This window comes from Bufo bufo, chromosome 1 (assembly GCF_905171765.1).
Source record: "Bufo bufo chromosome 1, aBufBuf1.1, whole genome shotgun sequence".
In the NCBI taxonomy this organism is placed as follows: Eukaryota; Metazoa; Chordata; class Amphibia; order Anura; family Bufonidae; genus Bufo; species Bufo bufo.
This window is the reverse complement of record NC_053389.1, coordinates 642,742,683-642,764,526: the sequence shown is the minus strand read 5'-3', so window position 1 is coordinate 642,764,526 and position 21,844 is coordinate 642,742,683. Positions and strand designations below refer to the sequence as shown.

At 41.8% G+C, this 21,844-nt stretch overlaps 1 protein-coding gene across 1 annotated transcript in view; it reads left to right on the top strand.

The window, feature by feature from the left end:
• LOC120985761 (tetratricopeptide repeat protein 24-like) overlaps positions 1-20,361 on the top strand; it is a 100,991-nt gene extending 80,630 nt beyond the window's left edge. Inside the window, 2 exon segments of the mRNA XM_040413886.1 lie at positions 759-878; positions 19,872-20,361. Coding sequence (XP_040269820.1) covers positions 759-878; positions 19,872-19,883 — 132 coding nt within the window. The 3' untranslated portion in view covers positions 19,884-20,361.
• The last annotated feature ends 1,483 nt before the right edge of the window (positions 20,362-21,844 follow it).

Genomic DNA, 21,844 nt, shown 5'->3' with positions numbered 1-21,844 from the left:
ATGTTTTTACTCGGCACTATGCATTACGAAAATTCACAATAAAAAAATCTCGAATATTCAAAATTACGAATATATATCACTATATTCTAAAAATTCACGAATTTTCGAATTACCTATATTCACGCAAAAAATTCGAAATTCGAATATTCGTGATCAACACTATTCCTGATGTTTTTATTTTTTTATTCTGTCTCTCAGAGTGGGAATGCACTTACAATGTGAATTTCAGACCCCTCCATGATTTCTAAGTGGGAGAACTTGCAAAATCGCAGGGTGTTCAAATACTTCTGTTCCTCACTGTAACTGCTATCCAAGGTTCACAGAGACTGTCCAGCATTGCTTGACTCCAGTATAGTCAGGAACTTATTAGATCAAAATAAAAAAGCACACACACAAAATTGGCTGATGTATTTCGAGCTACATTAGCTCTTGGTCACGATGATGAGTATATGCAGAGGAAATATTACAATTTTATGTATATGTCTTTTTAGATTGACCTAATAAAACTGCTGATTTTACTGGACTAATGCAGTGCTCGGCAATCTCTGTGAGTCTTGGACATAGCATCACAACATTCCCATGCCATGTGCCTGGTCTGAGTGGCAGTGGATTAAGTGGTTTGAATAGTTAGGTTGGTGGAAAATGGTCTTGATATATCAGGGTTCTTATGCTACAGTTGAAAATAATTTATATAATTGACTTCATATTGAAAAATTAGAACTTTTTGAACTTTACAAGGTCCAATTTTTTTTTTTTAGGAAACATCCGATGTCATGAGGGAGAGACTTTTAGAAAAACTTACAGACACCATCGAATATAAAATATCTCATCAACAATCTGCAGTTTTGACTGACAGTGTTTCCAGGACAAGACCAGATGTGAGTTTATTAAAAATTAATGCAGAATGAAAATAATGTGAAACAATGAGATAACATGAACCTAATTAACCCAGTTTCCATTGCTCAACATACATTTACTAATGAAAGCATGGATGTAAAAAAAAAAAATCTTCATTCTGTTCTAGTTATGTGTATGTGACATTTATCCAGCAATCTAAACAATAGGTTTGGTTTATCAAGTATTGTGGTGATTTTTGAGTCTCACATGCGCTCTACTGAATCAAAGGGAATACATTTGCAGCAAAATAATTGTTTAGTTCTTGTTTTTGTAACTACACTTTGAAATTGTACCTTGTGGGTATGTGGGTAATGGAGTCATTTGGGAATCTTCTTACACTGTCAAAGTCACAGTAACCATGCCCACACATCTCTCTAAGATTGACAACCTCCTGCATACTCAAAGTCATCCCGCCACATCTGAAGTCTTGCGCATGTGCCATAATTTCTCCTTCCCTTCTCTTCTAGTGTATACACGTCAACATACTGTAATTCGTATGTCAGGCGAGGAGGAGGGAAAGAGGAATTATGAAGCATTTCTAAAATTCCAGACATGCTGGGGTGACTTGAAACAACCGGGGGATGTTAATAATGGTCAGATAGTTAGACTTGTGTAGAGACTCTGTGAGTTGGTCAGTGTACACACCCCGATTACTTGATTATCTGCATTTACAGTGCATATAGAAATCTGATATTTTTGAAAGACACAGAAATGATTTTGCTGTGATATAATCTACAGTGCCATATAATTAATTGCATATGACTAACTGTGATGACAAGTTCCCTTTAAATATTACTCCATGCAATAAAGTGGGTAACTCTTAACCCACATAATTTATTTATTTGATACGCTGTATTGGATATAAGTATGCCTGTATTTCAGCCTTATGAACGGTTACTATTCTACATGTAGAAATTAGGAAGAAAACAGATCTCTGCAGTGGAAAAATATTTATTATAGGCATGGCTTATGTACATAGATGTGCAAAAGTTTTCGGCAGGTGTGGAAAAATGCTGCAAAGTAGGAATGCTTTAAAAAATAGAAGTGTTAGTTTATTTTAATCAATTAACAAAATACTAATTGAGTGAACAAAAGAGAAATCTAAAATCAATATCTGGTATGACCACTCTTTGGTGGTCATACCAAAGATACACTTGCACACAGTTTTTAAAGGGTCTCGGCAGGGAGGTTGTTCTAAACATCTTGGAGAACTAACCACAGATCATTTATGGATGTAGGCTTGCTCTGATCTTTCTTTATTTTCAGGTAATCCCAGATAGAATCAATGATGTTGCAGTGGCAACAGAGTTAGGCTACATGCACACGACCGTATGTATTTTGCGGTCTCCACAAAATACGGATGACTTCCTTGTGACGTCTGTGTTGCATTTTTTGTGAACCCATTGAAATTAATGGGTCTACATCCTATCTGCAAAAAAAAACGGAATGGACACGGAAACAAAATACGTTCATGTGCATGAGGCCTAATTGTAGGTTGTGGACTTTTCGGAAGATGTAGGTTTTCAGGTTTCATTTGAAAGTTTTAAAAGTTGGAAAGAGTCTGATGTGTTGTGGTAGCAAGATAAAATATGGAGCTGTATCAGGAGATTAGGTCAGAGGTGTATGGAGGGGACAAGCTGTGGACGGATTGTATGTCATTTTTAAGGGTAGCTACCGAAAGGATTGGCAGAGTTGAGAGGCAGAGGAGAGGTGGATTAACTAAGCAACAGAGCTAAGGGTAGATTGTGGGGGCACAGGAGTGTTAGATAGGAAGCCACAGTGGAGGATATTGTCTCAAGGTTGAGGAAAAAGTAGATTCCAGCTTGAGGCAGCAGGAAGTGCTAAGTTTGGATGTATGGTTTGAAGGAAAGAGAGGAATTAAAGGTTTTTCAAGGTAGTGGACTTGTGAGACTGGGAAAGTGTAGAGCAATTGACTTTGATTGCTAGGTCTGGTAGGGGGTTGAGTGAGATTAGGGAAAGATGACGAATTCAGCTTCTCCATTTTGAGTTTTAGAAAACTGAATGAGAAGAAGAAGAATATAGACAACAGACACTCTTGAACTCTGTATTGTAGGGAAGTGAAATATGAGCCAGAGGGGTAAATTTGAGTGTCATCAGTGTAGAAGTGGTACTGGGAGCCATGGGGTTTTGTGAGCTCTGCCAGGCCAATGGTATAAATAGAGGAAAGTAGGGGTCCCAGGGACAGAGCCTTGAGGGACACCAATAGAGAGGGCATATCAATTAGATGGTGTGTAAATGGGAGACATTTGATGTTTGGTTGGTGAGCAATAGTGATGGTCTTGCGGTTCGCCCGGCGGTCGGTTCGCAGCGAACTTTGCGCGTTCGCGATCTGCCGAACATTTGAACATATGGCAATGTCTACGCACGCCATATTCTTTTGCATTGCGCCGAACTTTGACCTATGACACATCCATCAGGTGGGACAGGACAGCCAATTGAGACGTTTCAGCACATGGACACACCCCCAACCCTATAACAGAACCCGATCAAATAATTTTGTACAAAACGATTTGGCAAGTATATCTCACTTGTAGTGTAGCACGCAATTATTATGCAATTTTGTACTCTATATTGCAGTGAGTTGTCACATTGCATGTTTTGTCTTTTAATGTTGTTCCCTGCCATAGCAATGTGCTCCTGCGGTTTGGTATATACCTGCATACACAAAATTACTGCTTGAGGGTGATATGCCAGCTTCAACTAACAACTAGTGCTGATCGAGCACCAAAGTGCTCGTGTGCTCTGGCCGAACACATCGGTATGCACGTGTGCTCTACTGAGCATCCGAGCACAATGGAAGTAAATGGGAGAACCCCAGGCACCCCCTGCTCGGAAGAGAAGAGGATGTCTGGTTCACAAAAAAAGGTAAAAATGTATGGAAAACCCATCAAAATGGTTTAGAAACAGCATTAAGAGGATGGCTGGATGTGCCTTGGACTCCTATTATCTACGACATACAATAGACAACCACACAAAGGCTATATTCCAAAAGCAAGGTATGTGCAAGCCATCAAGCTATCCATGAGACAAATAACAGGCTTAGTCAGCATACCTTACAATGGCAGCCTTGTGCACTATGAGACATTCCAAACCAGCTCTCATCTGACTGAGAGCCAGTAAGCCTCAAAGTTACTTCATAACTGTTGGATTGCTTGGGTGGACCCGCGCACCTTGGTCAATATCATTAGACCTCATGCGCACGGCCGTTGTTTTGGTCCACATCCGAGCCGCCGTTTTGGCAGCTCGGATGCGGACCCATTCACTTCAATGGGGCCGCAATAGATGCGGACATTACTCCCTGTGCTGTCCGCATCCGTTGCTCCGTTCCGTGGACCCGCAAAAAAAATATAACATGTCCTATTCTTGTCCGCGCTTTGCGGACAAGAATAGGCAGTTATATTAAAGGCTGTCTGTGCTGTTCCGCAAATTGCGAAACGCGCACAGACGCCATTCATGTTTTGCGGATCCACGATTTGCGGACCGCAAAACACACCACGGTCGTGTGCATGTAGCCTTAGGGTGACAAAAAGTTTTCTGATTGTCCTAACATAATATTCAATAACCTTTCTATACAGTTTTGTCATGTAAAAACTCAATTGCATAAACATAGGCATATGGGAAAGACATGCAAATGATCCTCCGGATCCAGCCTCAGGGAATGAATAGACCGACAGGTGTCCGACTACATCAGGTTAACGGCCGATGTGGACGCTCTGAGAAGCGAGGATCCCCTTGACTACTGAGTGTGCAGTGCTTGACCTGTGGCCAGAGCTGGCACAAATTGCCATGAACTCTTGGCTTGCCCCTCGTCGAGTGTCCTGCCTGAATGGACTTTCAGCAGGGGGGATTGTGATCGATAAGCGCACTCGCCTAGCTCACGACAGTGTGGACTACCTCACATTTCTAAAAATGAATGAGGCATGGATCTAGGAGGAATTTAACACCTGTGATGACCACATGTAATTGAATTTCATCATGCCAGCCCACACATATCTGCCACCACCCAGAACAAAGAATGGTCTTTTATGTCAGGTGAATGCCTAATTTTTGGGGCCTGTACTAGCCGCCAGTTACATATTTATCCTGTGACCGCCTAATGTACCTCCAGCCACAGAATCCAAAGTTCTTTGCTGTCAGGTGAATGCCGATTGCCTAATTTCTGGAGCCTATACTGGCCAACAGTTACATATTTATCCTGTGACCGCCTAATTTACCTCCAGCCACAGAATCCAAAGTTCTGTGCTGTCAGGTGAATGCCTATTGCCTAATTTTTGGGGCCTGTACTGACTGACAATTACATTTTTTATCTCTAGCCACATAATCACACCCTTGTCTCACTCCTCTGCCTCTCATTATGGTGGTGTATGAACCGCATTCACCATAAGGACCTTCTAATGTCACAGGGTCATGTGACTGTGCCCCCCACCCCTTACTGTGCCCCTCACCCCATACTGTGCCAGCTTATACCCTGCATTGTGTCCTCTTACCACCCCCTGTGCAGTGCCCTAGTCCTTCCCTGTACTGTGCCCTCTTATACCCTTTTATCCGGTCACAGTATGGCGGTGTTATCCGGTTACTGTACAGAGGTGTTATCCGTTCAATGTATGGCGGTGGTATCCAATAACTGGATAGCCATAACTGTATTCTTTTTCCCTGCCCATGCCATCCTCTTTTAGACCTGGCATGAGCGGGAAATATATGCAGATTGCGGTGTTAAGGACCTATGCGCCACAATCTGTGTCAGGGCTGGGTTCACATCCTATTTTTGCCATCCATTTAATGCATACCAAAAATGTACGCCGAACAGTGGCGTCCATTCACCATACAGTTCCATGGTAGAAAAAAAAATTATGTTAACGTATGCATTTTTTTAATGGACTCTGCAGGATACAAAAACGTGGAGTGCTGCACATTTATATACATCAAACCGATAGGGAATAAAAAATTTCTAGGCTCCAGCAGGGCACATTTTTGAGAGTTTCCCTTTAAGACGCATAAAAATGGCCCCTAATTAAAATACATATTTTTTGTGGGAATTTTTGCCAATGATCCCCCTCTGGTACGGTACAGTATACCACTGTTGCGGGACTATTTGTGTACTTCTAGTAAGTGTTTGCTGGCTGCAAATATGACCTGAAGGTTCGCCTGCCATTAAAGTGAATGGGGCCCGACGCGAACAAGCGGTTCGCGAACATTTAATCGCGAAAGCGCCTTCGCCTTTGCGAATCGTCCCGGTCGATGTTCTTCTATCACTAGTGAGCAATGAAGAGATCCTGAAGAAGGCCCATCTGTGATGCCAAGAAATTAGAAAACTTATTACAGGCTTGAGAGTTTATTCAACTCTGTCAAAGGCTTAGAACAGGTCTAGAAAGGAAAAAAAATCACATAAAGAAAAAGATAAAAACATCCTGCATGATATGATAAATACGCAGATATGCATGGTCACATTTAAAGGGGTTGTCTCACTTCATCAAATAGCATTTATAATGTAGAGGAAGTTACTACAAGACACTTACTAATATATTTTAATTGTCCATATTGCCTCCTTTGCTGGCTAGATTCATTTCTCCATCGCATTATACACTGCTCGTTTCCATGGTTACGACCAGCCTGCAATCCAGCATTGGTGGTCGTGCATGCACACTATAGGAAAATGCACTGGCCTACACACACTCCCATGGTTTTGACCACCAGAGATGTACAAGCACGACCACCACCAATGGATTGCAGGGTGGTCGTTACCATGGAAATGAGTAGTGTATAATGTGATGGAAAAATGAATCCAGCCAGCAAAGGAAGCAATATGGATAGTAACCATACATTAGTAAGTGACTTGTATTATCTTCCTCTACATAATAATTGCTATTTGCTGAAGTGAGACAGACCCTTTAAAGAAAAAACAACATAATAGCACTTGCATAACAATAAACACAAAGGTTATATCTAGACTAAAACTTCATTCTGATATGATAGATTACACTGAGGCTCTTAGCAGATTTATTTTGATCAAAACATGTCTCAGCCAGTGTTCCCTCTAAGCCTTGGCAGCTGCTGAGCTGGGTCGGCTCAGAGCTGGGCACAGCACCATCAAAGGTGGGAGATAGGAAAACCTAAAATAATTTTCACAAAAAAGAGCATACAATGTAACCCCTGCACCATCCGGTACAATACAGTATAATCCCTGCACCATGCTGTGTAATATACAGTATAATCCCTATACCATGCTGTACATAATACATTATAATCCCTGCACCATGCCATATAATATACATTATAACCTCTGCACCATGCTGTACAATATACATTTTAATCCATACACATACAGTAAAATATACAGTATAATCCATACACCATGCCATACAATATACAACATAACCCCACAGTTTAGGTGTTATACTGTATATTGAATGGCATGGATTATAATGTATATTGTATAGCATGGTACAGGGATTATAATGTATATTGTACAGCAAATGTATGGAGGTTACACCATGCCGGACAATATAACCCCTGTGGGATAGATAGATAGATAGATAGATAGATAGATAGATAGATAGATAGATAGATAGATAGATAGATAGATAGATAGATAGAGTAACATAGTAACATAGTATATAAGGCCGAAAAAAGACATTTGTCCATCCAGTTCGGCCTGTTATCCTGCAAGTTGATCCAGAGGAAGGCAAAAAAAAAACTGTGAGGTAGAAGCCAATTTTCCCCACTTTAGGGGAATAAAAAATTCCTTCCCGACTCCAATCAGGCAATCAGACTAACTCCCTGGATCAACGACCCCTCTCTAGTAGCTATAGCCTGTAATATTATTACGCTCCAGAAATACATCCAGGCCCCTCTTGAATTCCTTTATTGTACTCACCATCACCACCTCCTCAGGCAGAGAGTTCCATAGTCTCACTGCTCTTACCGTAAACAATCCTTTTCTATGTTTGTGTACAAACCTTCTTTCCTCCAGACGCAGAGGATGTCCCCTCGTCACAGTCACAGTCCTGGGGATAAATAGATGATGGGAGAGATCTCTGTACTGACCCCTGATATATTTATACATATTAATTAGATTTCCCCTCAGTCGTCTTTTTTCTCAAGTGAATAACCCTAATTTTGATAATCTTTCATGGTACTGTAGTTGCCCCATTCCAGTTATTACTTTAGTTGCCCTCCTCTGGACCCTCTCCAGCTCTGCTATGTCTGCCTTGTTCACAGGAGCCCAGAACTATACACAGTACTCCATGTGTGGTCTGACTAGCGATTTGTAAAGTGGTAGGACTATGTTCTTATCACGGGCATCTATGCCCCTTCTGATGCAACCCATTATCTTATTGGCCTTGGCAGCAGCTGCCTGACACAGTTTTTTGCAGCTTATTTTGCTGTTTATTAAAATTCCTAGGTCCTTTTCCATGTCAGTGTTACCGAGTGTTTTACCATTTAGTATGTACGGGTAACTTGCATTATTCCTTCTCATGTGCATAACACATGTAGTAATATACTGTCCTCTTTAGTGTTAATTACTTTACACAGTTTAGTGTCATCTGCGAAAATTGATATTTTACTATGCAAGCCTTCTACGAGATCATTAATAAATATATTGAAGAGAATAGGGCCCAATACTAATCCCTGAGGTAGTCCACTAGTGACAGTGACACAATCTGAGTATGTACCGTTAATAACCACCCTCTGTTTTCTATCATTGAGCCAGTTACTTACCCACATACAGACGTTTTCTCCCAGTCCAAGCATTCTCATTTTATATACTGACCTTTTATGTGGTACAGTGTCAAATGCTTTGGAGAAGTCCAGATATACAACATCCATTGATTCGCCGCTATGAGATAGATAGATAGATAGATAGATAGATAGATAGATAATAGATAGATAGATAGATAGATAGATAGATAGGTAGGTAGGTAGATAGATAGATAGCTATGAGATAGATATACCTATACACAGCCTATACCTATACACAGAATATACCTATATCTGCCCCCCAGCTGTGTGGAGAAGGCCTCGGTAGAAGGCAGATTCCGGCAGAGGTGCACCCGACGTTTGCTCCTCAGGGTTTGTCGTTCTGCGGTCTTGGAAAGCTGGGTGAAGGTCGGAATGGCAGCAATATTGGCTTTCACCCAGCTTTTCTAGAAGCGGATAGAACTAAAGAAAAGAAATATTATTGCAGTATAGTCACACAGAACACAGTGAACAGATGTAGCAGAGCTTGGTTTTGTAAATTTACTGTTTGAGGCCACAGTGTCTGTGCTGTGAACAGTCGGTACTTGCGGCTACTGTCTAATGTAAGGACACAGTAGGATTTCACCACAAGTTGTACCCCAACATATACAGTAAGGACCTGCCCTGCTGCACCTTACAACATCAGCTCGGCAGAATCTAACAAGCTCGGCCCTGCTGCACCTAACAAAGCTCAGCTCTGCTGCATCTGACAAGCTCGGCCCTGCTGCACCTAACAAGCTCGGCCCTGCTGCACCTAACAAGCTCGGCCCTGCTGCACCTAACAAGCCCGGCTCTGCTGCTCTAAGAAACTCAGATCTGCTGCATGTATCCCGTCCACATATAGGACCGGTATCCTGGTCTCCGTACGTGACAAACTCCACAAAAGTGACTTTTCCTGGTAGGGAACAGACCTTACTGCCCCAGAATGCCTCTTGTCACTGAGTGTGTTCGGTTTAATAAATATTAGCGCCCCCCTTATTACTGTGGCGGTGTCAGGGTGACTTCTCTGGGGTGGGATGTGAGGAATACATTAGGATTTCATAAACAGGGACTTCACTGTCTCCTTCCTGCACAGCAGTGAGATTCATGGGGCCGGGGGACATTAGCAGAGGGGGCCCTTCTCTCCATCAGACCGCCAATGCCGCCTCCACGTTACCTCTGCCTGTGCACTGCTGCTCAGTCCTCCTCTTCAGTTAAAAGAAGGAGAAGGCAGTAGTAGCGCGGGAATATGTGGTAGGCGGCACCCCGCTGAGCCACTCACGGAAGGAGGATGTTTTGAAAAACTCATCAATAGTGTGGGCATTTTGCGAGCGGGTGCTGAGCGGACTTATTAAACTTGTGAGCGGGGGCACAATAATTGCTGCGCGACCGCTCACCCGCGCAGCTTAGAGGGAACACTGGTCTCAGTCCTACTGCCCAAGCAGGGTGACCTTAGTCCAAGCAGGCCATTTACATTCAGGAGAGCAGAACCTGCACATATATTGGGTTGCTACAGTGGATATCAAATGTCTACACACCCCTGTTAAAATGTCAGGTTTCTGTGATGTAAAAAAATGATACAAAGATAAATCATTTCAGAACTTTTTCCACCTTTAATGTGACCTATAAACTGTACAACTCAATTGAAAAACAAACTGAAATCTTTTAGGTAGAGGGAAGAAAAATATAAAAATAAAGTAATATGGTTGCATAAATGTGCACACCCTTAAACTAATACTTTGTTGAAGTACCTTTTGGTTTTATTACAGCACTCAGTCTTTTTGGGTATGAGTCTATCAGCATGGCACATTTTGACTTAGCAAGATTTGCCCACTCTTCTTTGCAAAAACACTCCAAATCTGTCAGATTGCGAGGACATCTCCTGTGTACAGCCCTCTTCAGATCACCCCACAGATTTTCAATCGGATTCAGGTCTGGGCTCTGGCTGGGCCATTCCAAAACTTGAATCTTCTTCTGGTGAAGCCATTCCTTTGTTGATTTGGATGTATGCTTTGGGTCTTTGTCATGCTAAAAGATGAAGTTCCTCTTCATGTTCAGCTTTCTAGCAGAAGCCTGAAGGTTTTGTGCCAATATCGACTGGTATTTGGAACTGATTATAATTCCCTCTAACTTAACTAAGGCCCGAGTTCCAGCTGAAGAAAAACAGCCCCAAAGCATGATGCTGCCACCACCATGCTTCACTGTGGGTATGGTGTTCTTTTGGTGATGTGCAGTGTTGTTTTTGCGCCAAACATATCTTTTAGAATTATGGCCACAAAGTTCAACCATGGTTTCCTCAGACCATAACAGCTTTTCCCACATGCTTTTGGGAGACTTCAGATGTGTTTTTGAAAAATGTAGCCTGGCTTGGATGTTTTTCTTCGTAAGAAAAGGCTTTTGTCTTGCCACTCTACCCCATAGCCCAGACATATGAAGAATACGGGAGATTGTTGTCACATAGCCAGTACTTGCCAGATATTCCTGCAGCTCCTTTAATGTTGCTGTAGGCCTCTTGGTCGCCTCCCAGACCAGTTTTCTTCTTGTCTTTTCATCAATTTTGGAGGGATGTCCAGTTCTTGGTAATGTAAATGTTGTGCCATATTTTCTCCACTTGACGATGACTTTCTTCACTGTGTTCCATGGTATATCTAATGCCTTGGAAATTCTTTTGTACCCTCCTCCTGTCTGATACCTTTTAACTATGAGATCCCTCTGATGCTTTGGAAGCTCTCTGTACTATGGCTTTGCCAAGAAAATTTCAGGAAAGACCAACTAGAGCAGCTGAACTTTATTTGGGGTTAATTAGAGGCACTTTAAATGATGGCAGGTGTATGCTGACTCCTATTTAACATGATTTTGAATGTGATTGCTTAATTCTGAACACAGCTACATCCCAAGTTATAAGAGGGTGTGCACACTTATGCAACCACATTATTTTAGTTTCTTTTGTTTTCTTCCCTCCACCTAAAAGATTTCAGTTTGTTTTTCAATTGAGTTGTACAGTTTATAGGTCACATTAAAGGTGGAAAAAGTTCTGAAATGATTTATCTTTGTCTCAATTTTTTACATCACAGAAACCTGACATTTTAACAGGGGTGTGTAGACTTTCTATATCCACTGTACTTGTTACCGCTGTGTGCATTTAAAGGGAACCTGTCACCTGGATTTTGGGTATATAGCAGAGAACATGGGTTGCTAGATCGCTGCTAGCACATCCGCAATATCCATTCCCCATAGCTCTCTGTGCTTTTATTGCGTCAAAAAAAGATTTTATATATATGTAAATGAGGCTACTGACGTTTCCGGAGCCCAGCCATGCCCACTGTGAAGGAACCCAGCACCGCCCCGCATCCTCCGAATCTCCTCCTTGCTACCCGACGTCACAAAGCTAAAGCGCCGTAATCTCGTGATGTGCGAGCTAGCGCATGCGCAGTGTCGGCATAGTGTTCCTTCCCTGTACTGGCATCAGCCTCAGGGAGCAAACTGCGTATGCGCTAGCTCACGCATCGCGAGATTATGGAGCTCTAGTTTTGTGATGTCGGGGAGCAAGGAGGAGATTCAGAGGATGCGGGGCGGTGCTGGACTCCTTCACAGTGGGCATGGCTGGGCTCAGTCAGAGAACGCTGGGCTCATCTCTCAAGCTTGGAGGAGACAGGACTCATCTAAGGTTAATTTACATAGGTATAAAATTGTTTTTTTGACACAATAAAAGCACAGAGAGCTATGGGGACTGGGTATTGCGGATGTGCTAGCGGTGATCTAGCAGCCCATGTCCTCAGCTCTATACCCGAAATCCAGGTGACAGGTTCCCTTTAACCACCTCCGGACCGCCTAACGCAGGATCGCGTTCCGGAGGTGGCAGCCCTGCGCAGAGTCACGCATATACGCGTCATCTCGCGATGGCCGAGATTTCCTGTGAACGCGCGCACACAGGCGCGCGCGCTCACAGGAACGGAAGGTAAGAGAGTTGATCTCCAGCCTGCCAGCGGCGATCTTTTTTTAACCCCTAACAGGTATATTAGACGCTGTTTTGATAACAGCGTCTAATATACCTGCTACCTGGTCCTCTGGTGGTCCCATTTGTTTGGATCGACCACCAGAGGACACAGGTAGCTCAGTAAAGTAGCACCAAGCACCACTACACTACACTACACCCCCCCCCCGTCACTTATTAACCCCTTATTAGCCCCTGATCACCCCTGATCACCCCATATAGACTCCCTGATCACCCCCCTGTCATTGATTACCCCCCTGTCATTGATTACCCCCCTGTAAAGCTCCATTCAGACGTCGGCATGATTTTTACGGATCCACTGATAGATGGATCGGATCCGCAAAACGCATCCGGACGTCTGAATGAAGCCTTACAGGGGCATGATCAATGACTGTGGTGATCACCCCATATAGACTCCCTGATCACCCCCCTGTAAAGCTCCATTCAGATGTCCGCATGATTTTTACGGATGCACTGATAGATGGATCCGATCCGCAAAACGCATCCGGACGTCTGAATGAAGCCTTACAGGGGCATGATCAATGACTGTGGTGATCACCCCCCTGTCATTGATTACCCCCCTGTAAAGCTCCATTCAGATGTCCGCATGATTTTTACGGATGCACTGATAGATGGATCGGATCCGCAAAACGCATCCGGACGTCTGAATGAAGCCTTACAGGGGCATGATCAATGACTGTGGTGATCACCCCATATAGACTCCCTGATCACCCCCCTGTAAAGCGCCATTCAGATGTCCGCATGATTTTTACGGATGCACTGATAGATGGATCCGATCCGCAAAACGCATCCGGACGTCTGAATGAAGCCTTACAGGGGCGTGATCAATGACTGTGGTGATCACCCCATATAGACTCCCTGATCACCCCCCTGTAAAGCTCCATTCAGATGTCCGCATGATTTTTACGGATGCACTGATAGATGGACCGGATCCGCAAAACGCATCCGGACGTCTGAATGAAGCCTTACAGGGGCGTGATCAATGACTGTGGTGATCAACCCATATAGACTCCCTGATCACCCCCCTGTCATTGATTACCCCCCTGTCATTGATTACCCCCCTGTAAAGCTCCATTCAGATGTCCGCATGATTTTTACGGATGCACTGATAGATGGATCGGATCCGCAAAACGCATACGGACGTCTGAATGAAGCCTTACAGGGGCATGATCAATGACTGTGGTGATCACCCCATATAGACTCCCTGATCACCCCCCTGTCATTGATTACCCCCCTGTCATTGATTACCCCCCTGTAAAGCTCCATTCAGACGTCCGCATGATTTTTACGGATCCACTGATAGATGGATCGGATCCGCAAAACGCATACGGACGTCTGAATGAAGCCTTACAGGGGCGTGATCAATGACTGTGGTTATCACCCCATATAGACTCCCTGATCACCCCCCTGTCATTGATCACCCCCCTGTCATTGATCACCCCCCTGTCATTGGTCACCCCCCCCTCTCATTGGTCACCCCTCTGTAAGGCTCCATTCAGACATTTTTTTGGCCCAAGTTAGCGGAATTTTTTTTATTTTTTTCTTACAAAGTCTCATATTCCACTAACTTGTGTCAAAAAATAAAATCTCACATGAACTCACCATACCCCTCACGGAAACCAAATGCGTAAAATTTTTTAGACATTTATATTCCAGACTTCTTCTCACGCTTTAGGGCCCCTAGAATGCCAGGGCAGTATAAATACCCCACATGTGACCCCATTTCGGAAAGAAGACACCCCCAGGTATTCCGTGAGGGGCATATTGAGTCCATGAAAGATTGAAATTTTTGTCCCAAGTTAGCGGAACGGGAGACTTTGTGAGAAAAAAATTAAAAATATCAATTTCCGCTAACTTGTGCCAAAAATTTTTTTTTTCTATGAACTCGCCATGCCCCTCATTGAATACCTTGGGGTGTCTTCTTTCCAAAATGGGGTCACATGTGGGGTATTTATACTGCCCTGGCATTCTAGGGGCCCCAAAGCGTGAGAAGAAGTCTGGTATCCAAATGTCTAAAAATGCCCTCCTAAAAGGAATTTGGGCACCTTTGCGCATCTAGGCTGCAAAAAAGTGTCACACATCTGGTATCGCCGTACTCAGGAGAAGGTGGGGAATGTGTTTTGGGGTGTCATTTTACATATACCCATGCTGGGTGAGAGAAATATCTTGGTCAAATGCCAACTTTGTATAAAAAAATGGGAAAAGTTGTCTTTTGCCAAGATATTTCTCTCACCCAGCAAGGGTATATGTAAAATGACACCCCAAAACACATTTCCCAACTTCTCCTGAATACGGCGATACCACATGTGTGACACTTTTTTGCAGCCTAGGTGGGCAAAGGGGCCCACATTCCAAAGAGCACCTTTAGGATTTCACAGGTCATTTACCTACTTACCACACATTAGGGCCCCTGGAAAATGCCAGGGCAGTATAACTACCCCACAAGTGACCCCATTTTGGAAAGAAGACACCCCAAGGTATTCCGTGAGGGGCATGGCAAGTTCCTAGAATTTTTTATTTTTTGTCACAAGTTAGTGGAAAATGATGATTTTTTTTTTTTTTTTTTTCATACAAAGTCTCATATTCCACTAACTTGTGACAAAAAATAAAAATTTCCATGAACTCACTATGCCCATCAGCGAATACCTTGGGGTCTCTTCTTTCCAAAATGGGGTCACTTGTGGGGTAGTTATACTGCCCTGGCATTCTAGGGGCCCAAATGTGTGGTAAGGAGTTTGAAATCAAATTCTGTAAAAAATGACCAGTGAAATCCGAAAGGTGCTCTTTGGAATATGGGCCCCTTTGCCCACCTAGGCTGCAAAAAAGTGTCACACATCTGGAATCTCCGTACTCAGGAGAAGGTGGGGAATGTGTTTTGGGGTGTCATTTTACATATACCCATGCTGGGTGAGAGAAATATCTTGGCAAAAGACAACTTTTCCCATTTTTTTATACAAAGTTGGCATTTGACCAAGATATTTATCTCACCCAGCATGGGTATATGTAAAAAGACACCCCAAAACACATTCCTCAACTTCTCCTGAGTACGGGGATACCAGATGTGTGACACTTTTTTGCAGCCTAGGTGGGCAAAGGGGCCCACATTCCAAAGAGCACCTTTTGGATTTCATAGGTCATTTTTTACTGAATTTGATTTCAAACTCCTTACCACACATTTGGGCCCCTAGAATGCCAGGGCAGTATAACTACCCCACAAGTGACCCCATTTTGGAAAGAAGAGACCCCAAGGTATTCGCTGATGGGAATAGTGAGTTCATGGAAGTTTTTATTTTTTGTCACAAGTTAGTGGAATATGAGACTTTGTATGAAAAAATAATAATAAAAAAAAATCATCATTTTCCACTAACTTGTGACAAAAAATAAAAAATTCTAGGAACTCGCCATGCCCCTCACGGAATACCTTGGGGTGTCTTCTTTCCAAAATGGGGTCACTTGTGGGGTAGTTATACTGCCCTGGCATTCTAGGGGCCCAAATGTGTGGTAAGGAGTTTGAAATCAAATTCTGAAAAAAATGACCTGTCAAATCCGAAAGGTGCTCTTTGGAATATGGGCCTCTTTGCCCACCTAGGCTGCAAAAAAGTGTCACACATCTGGTATCTCCGTACTCAGGAGAAGTTGGGGAATGTGTTTTGGGGTGTCATTTTATATATACCCATGCTGGGTGAGATAAATATCTTGGTCAAATGCCAACTTTGTATAAAAAAATGGGAAAAGTTGTCTTTTGCCAAGATATTTCTCTCACCCAGCATGGGTATATATAAAATGACACCCCAAAACACATTCCCCACCTTCTCCTGAGTACGGAGATACCAGATGTGTGACACTTTTTTGCAGCCTAGGTGGGCAAAGGGGCCCATATTCCAAAGAGCACCTTTCGGATTTGACAGGTCATTTTTTTCAGAATTTGATTTCAAACTCCTTACCACACATTTGGGCCCCTAGAATGCCAGGGCAGTATAACTACCCCACAAGTGACCCCATTTTGGAAAGAAGAGACCCCAAGGTATTTCGTGATGGGCATAGTGAGTTCATAGAAGTTTTTATTTTTTGTCACAAGTTAGTGGAATATGAGACTTTGTAAGAAAAAAAAAAAAATCATCATTTTCCGCTAACTTGTGACAAAAAATAAAAAGTTCTATGAACTCACTATGCCCATCAGCGAATACCTTAGGGTGTGTACTTTCCGAAATGGGGTCATTTGTGGGGTGTTTGTACTGTCTGGCCATTGTAGAACCTCAGGAAACATGACAGGTGCTCAGAAAGTCAGAGCTGCTTCAAAAAGCGGAAATTCACATTTTTGTACCATAGTTTGTAAACGCTATAACTTTTACCCAAACCATTTTTTTTTTTACCCAAACATTTTTTTTTTATCAAAGACATGTAGAACTATAAATTTAGAGTAAAATTTCTATATGGATCTCGTTTTTTTTGCAAAATTTTACAACTGAAAGTGAAAAATGTCATTTTTTTGCAAAAAAATCGTTAAATTTCGATTAATAACAAAAAAAGTAAAAATGTCAGCAGCAATGAAATACCACCAAATGAAAGCTCTATTAGTGAGAAGAAAAGGAGGTAAAATTCATTTGGGTGGTAAGTTGCATGACCGAGCAATAAACGGTGAAAGTAGTGTAGGTCAGAAGTGTAAAAAGTGGCCTGGTCTTTCAGGGTGTTTAAGCACTGGGGGCTGAGGTGGTTAAGCAGCCAATGAGAGGAAGAGCCAACTTAGCCATATGCATCACCTAAAAGCAACCAGTAGAATAATTGGGATAATAGGAGTGCTTCAACTTTCTTTTATGTTGTCCATCTTGTTTTTCGAAATATGAGGTGAAGTCCTTCGCTAAAATGAGAGACGAGAGGAGGTGGGATGCCAAGCAAAACATATATTTATGTTGCCCTTTTCCCACTGACCTTTTCAATTGTAAATATAAGAGTCTGAATTCCCATCATATCAGGAAATCTTTTCATCAGTGGACGGCTTGCAATGAATTCAATTCAATCGCTGTTATAAATTTCTCCCTGAGCTTCTACACAGCTGATGTAGTTAATTGAAAAATAGCAATATGAAGCGTAATCTATAATTCAATATATGACAAGAAAGCATAATAGAAAATAAAAGAATAAAGAACTCTAATTGTATCTAATGCTGCTGCCAGCAATCAAATAAAAACTTTTCTTTTTTCGCCTCAGCTATCTCCTAGCAACTGTGTTAATGATGCCTGCAAATCAGTCACCTCTCAATATCATGAATCCTGGTGAGTTGCAGAAGTACAGTTATTAACCAATACATTTTTAAATCTCTTGTCTCTAGGTCTCAAACTAAGACAGGTAAGATCAACTATGATTTAAAGGTTTCATACTGTCAGAAGATCTTAAGCTTTTCAGTGGTCTCAGTTCGCTTTCTGTTTTCCAAAGCAGATTAAAGCATGCGAGATACAATCAGCTATCCACGGTTAGAAAATTGGAGAATGACTTTAGATTGTCATTGTGTACATTCATCTGACAGCCACTAAATGTCATATTAAAAGGTTTTTATTTTTCTCTGCTGTATGATGCATACTCATTATGCTGTCTCCCAGATGGGTCTAAAACATAAGTGCCAGCGCAATTCTCTTGCTTACTTTTGTTACTTCTTAATTTCTCCATCAGTGCATTAGATTTCTCTAAGCCCATAACCATCATCTAGGAATATTAGACATGACTTCCCTGCGGCACAGCTTAAGTGAAGAAGACTATTCAGATGAATAGATGTTTGCACAGTATTAGGCTGGCCATGCACAGTAGATGCATACTGCCAAATCTGTGAATAGCTGACCATCCAATATAATGTAGCTGGCCCGAGTCTAACCAGATGCCAGTGTCAGGGGAGATAAGGATGACATAGTTGGAGTTCACCATACCAAATCCTCTTGTTGCCTGGGAGTTAAGTCGCCGCTAGAGTTTTCTGGCAGTAACTTCCCCCATCTTCCCATTTAAGATATAGGCATGCATGGCTGAGCTAAGTATACACATTCTTTTGAACATGAGTATACTTTGATAGAAGCCAGACAGAAGAGCTCAATGCAAAATAAAATTAAAAAAAGCTGTAATCTTTTTATGCTACATCATATTGCTAACTATAAATTATATATTAAACAAGTCCTAATAAAAAAAGATGCAAATATAGATTATGCTTGTAAAATCATCTAAACCACTGGTTATGAAACAGAACTATTATGGCTTTATTACACCTACAAATATGTTCCACAAGGGAACATAAAGACACCAAGCCCAATGTAATATCACCAAAAATATTCAATTTATTAAATAGAAAATAAAAAAAATGCATAATTAAAAACATCAAAATGGGACAAACATCAGAAAAGGGTAACAATAACCACAATTGCCATACAGAGTCACTGGCCACTGGTTTCAATGCCCCCCAAAAAAGATGTATAACATGTCAAGAAATATCCAGGGGGAAAGGGGGAGGGGAGAATATATATTAAGAAAGAATATCAATAACAACTACTATAGGTAGCCAAAGAAAATGACTGAACATTCATGTAAAAGGGTTTATTCCTGGTTTATTCTTTTTTACCGCCAATCCCTTGCATAAAATAACGCAATCTCTCTATAACCTCTAACCTCCTGATGAAGCTGAGGAAGTGAAATGCGCGTTGAGGTGTTTTCTGACCATTACAGTCCCCCCCCGGTCATGTCCCGATATTGTACTTATGTAGCCTGACTTTATAATGGTATTTCAGGGTTGAGTAGGACATCCCCCTCTTACATGGATGTTCAGTCATTTTCTTTGGCTACCTATGGTAATTGTTATTGATATTCTTTCTTAATATATATTCTCCCCCCCCCCCCTGATATTTCTTGACATGTGTTACATCTTTGTTGGGGGAACTCAAACCAGGTGGCCAGTGACTTGGTATGGTAATTGTGGTTATTGTTACCCTTTTCTGATGTTTGTCCCATTTTTATGTTTTTAATTATGTATTTTTGTTCCCTTGTGAAACATGTTTGTAGGTTTTGGGTTTAACAGGTGGGTATGCACTTATTGTTATTTGAATGAGGCCATGTGTTGTTTCCATTATGGTTAAGTTTATCTGATGTACGCAAGATAATTTTTTTGGTGCAATGTAGACCAATAGTGACACAAAAGACTATTACATAGAAAGTTATAACTTGAAATAAATTGTTGCGTCTTCTGCAGTTTAAAGAGTGACATCACAAGTTCTGACAGCTCAAATAATGAGAAAGAGCTAAGACGCAAGCAGAAAATTCACTCACCGGCTTCAAAAGTTCAACATTTTCAAAGTAATGAGCAAGACATTTCAGAAAGTGAATCCATATCCCAGTCTAACACGCTAAAGAAAAATTCACTGTCTGAATTCGAAGACATTCCAGAAGAAAATGAGGGGCACTCAAACTACAATACAGATCCCATAACCCCATATAAAGAAAGGGAAGAAGAAAAAGATACTTCAGAATACTTCTTTAACTATCAGAGAATCTCACCGTATCAAAGAGTTGGACTGATCAAACAGAAAACCAGGTACATTTCACAAAAATCTGGAGTTGAAAGCTATGATCATAGCTCTAAAACCATAAGAGATTATTAATTCAGAAATATATATAACCCTCATATTGTGTTTGGCATCTACTGGGTTAACAGTGGATTGTTTTACATATTGATCAGACATCCTGTGGATCTATGCTCATGCACCAATAAGATGCCCCAGTTGTTTTCTTTTGTCAAACTAATAGCTACTGTAATCTGGGCATTCTACTTCCATTACTAACATTACTAAATACTATCACCTTGTTCTGGCCTTCAACAGTCTTTATATAGTTGAAGGGTAACTCTTTCAAAGCCCACTTGCACTTCATACGAATGCTCGTTAATGATAATCTGCCAGTGTAAAGGTGCTAAACACCCGTTCATCAGGTGATAGGATCGTTGGGGTGGTCACCCAAAATATTTGCCGGCAGCAGAACGTACTATCTAAACAACACTCTGGTGCCAGCAAACAATGATTCTGTATGGGGACGAGCAATGGCAATCCTTCCTCCCCATACTGCATGTAAATGCAGCGGTCACCTTTACTGAAAAGCAGGTGATGGTTGGGAAGGAAAGCTTCCTTCCCGACAATCTTCTACTCCACTAAAGGGGCCTTTAGACTGCTACTTCCTCCTTGATTTTACCATCAACAAAAATGTTTGGCTCATCTAAACATACAAGATATTTGCATAGCTACGTGTGGGAGGGGTAAGTGACTGTCAGTCATGTTTCTGCAGAAAACAAAATAACAGACAGGTAAAAATCTCACCTGACTGAACCGATATTACATTATCAGACATCCCAAAAAAATTCATAAGTTAGATAAAAGTCTTCCAACATGTCCAACGAACTGTAAAAGTGTTGAGAAAGATGAATAAGCCACTGATGGACAAAACCAAGATAGAAATATGCCATTGGCAAACATCTCTGGCAAAGGCTTATCACCCCGTCCAGTCAAAATTAGCAGGTTCTGCTAACATTCATCTAATGTGTATGACAACCCTTAGATTTCCAGTCTTCTCTTCATCCAACTATAGAAGAAATATACCTGTTCAGTCTTGGCAGCAACAAAGAGAAAATAACATGAGCAGTCAGTCCACAAATGTCTTGTTACAGGAAACAAAGTAAATGCCTAGACTAAAGGCACCAACCTTCATGCAATATGATAATAAGATTATGTTGACTGAAAATAAACCAGAATGAAGATTACATACAATTTACAAAACCATCCCTTTCTCTAAGGACCCCTACACACAGGCCAATGATTGGGGCAGTTACCGGGAAGAAGCATTCCTAGTGATGATAATTCCGATAACTGTCCCATCTAAAACTGCCCACAATCACATGATTAACAGTCAAATGCTCATTCATGGGGTGAAGGTATCACTGGCGCGGTCTCCTAAAGGCCCCTTTACAAAGGTCAACACATCAGGCAATTATAAGAAACAGACCGTTCATTCCCAATAATTGACTGCTCGTTACAAGAAGTGAGAGCTGCATTTACATGCAACAATCATCTCCTCTGTAAGGTGATGAGTGGTTGCTTGAGTGGTTGCTCATCACCATAAACATTCATTGTTTCTGGGCAACTGTTTAGACTGCACAAGAGCACTACAGCACGTTCC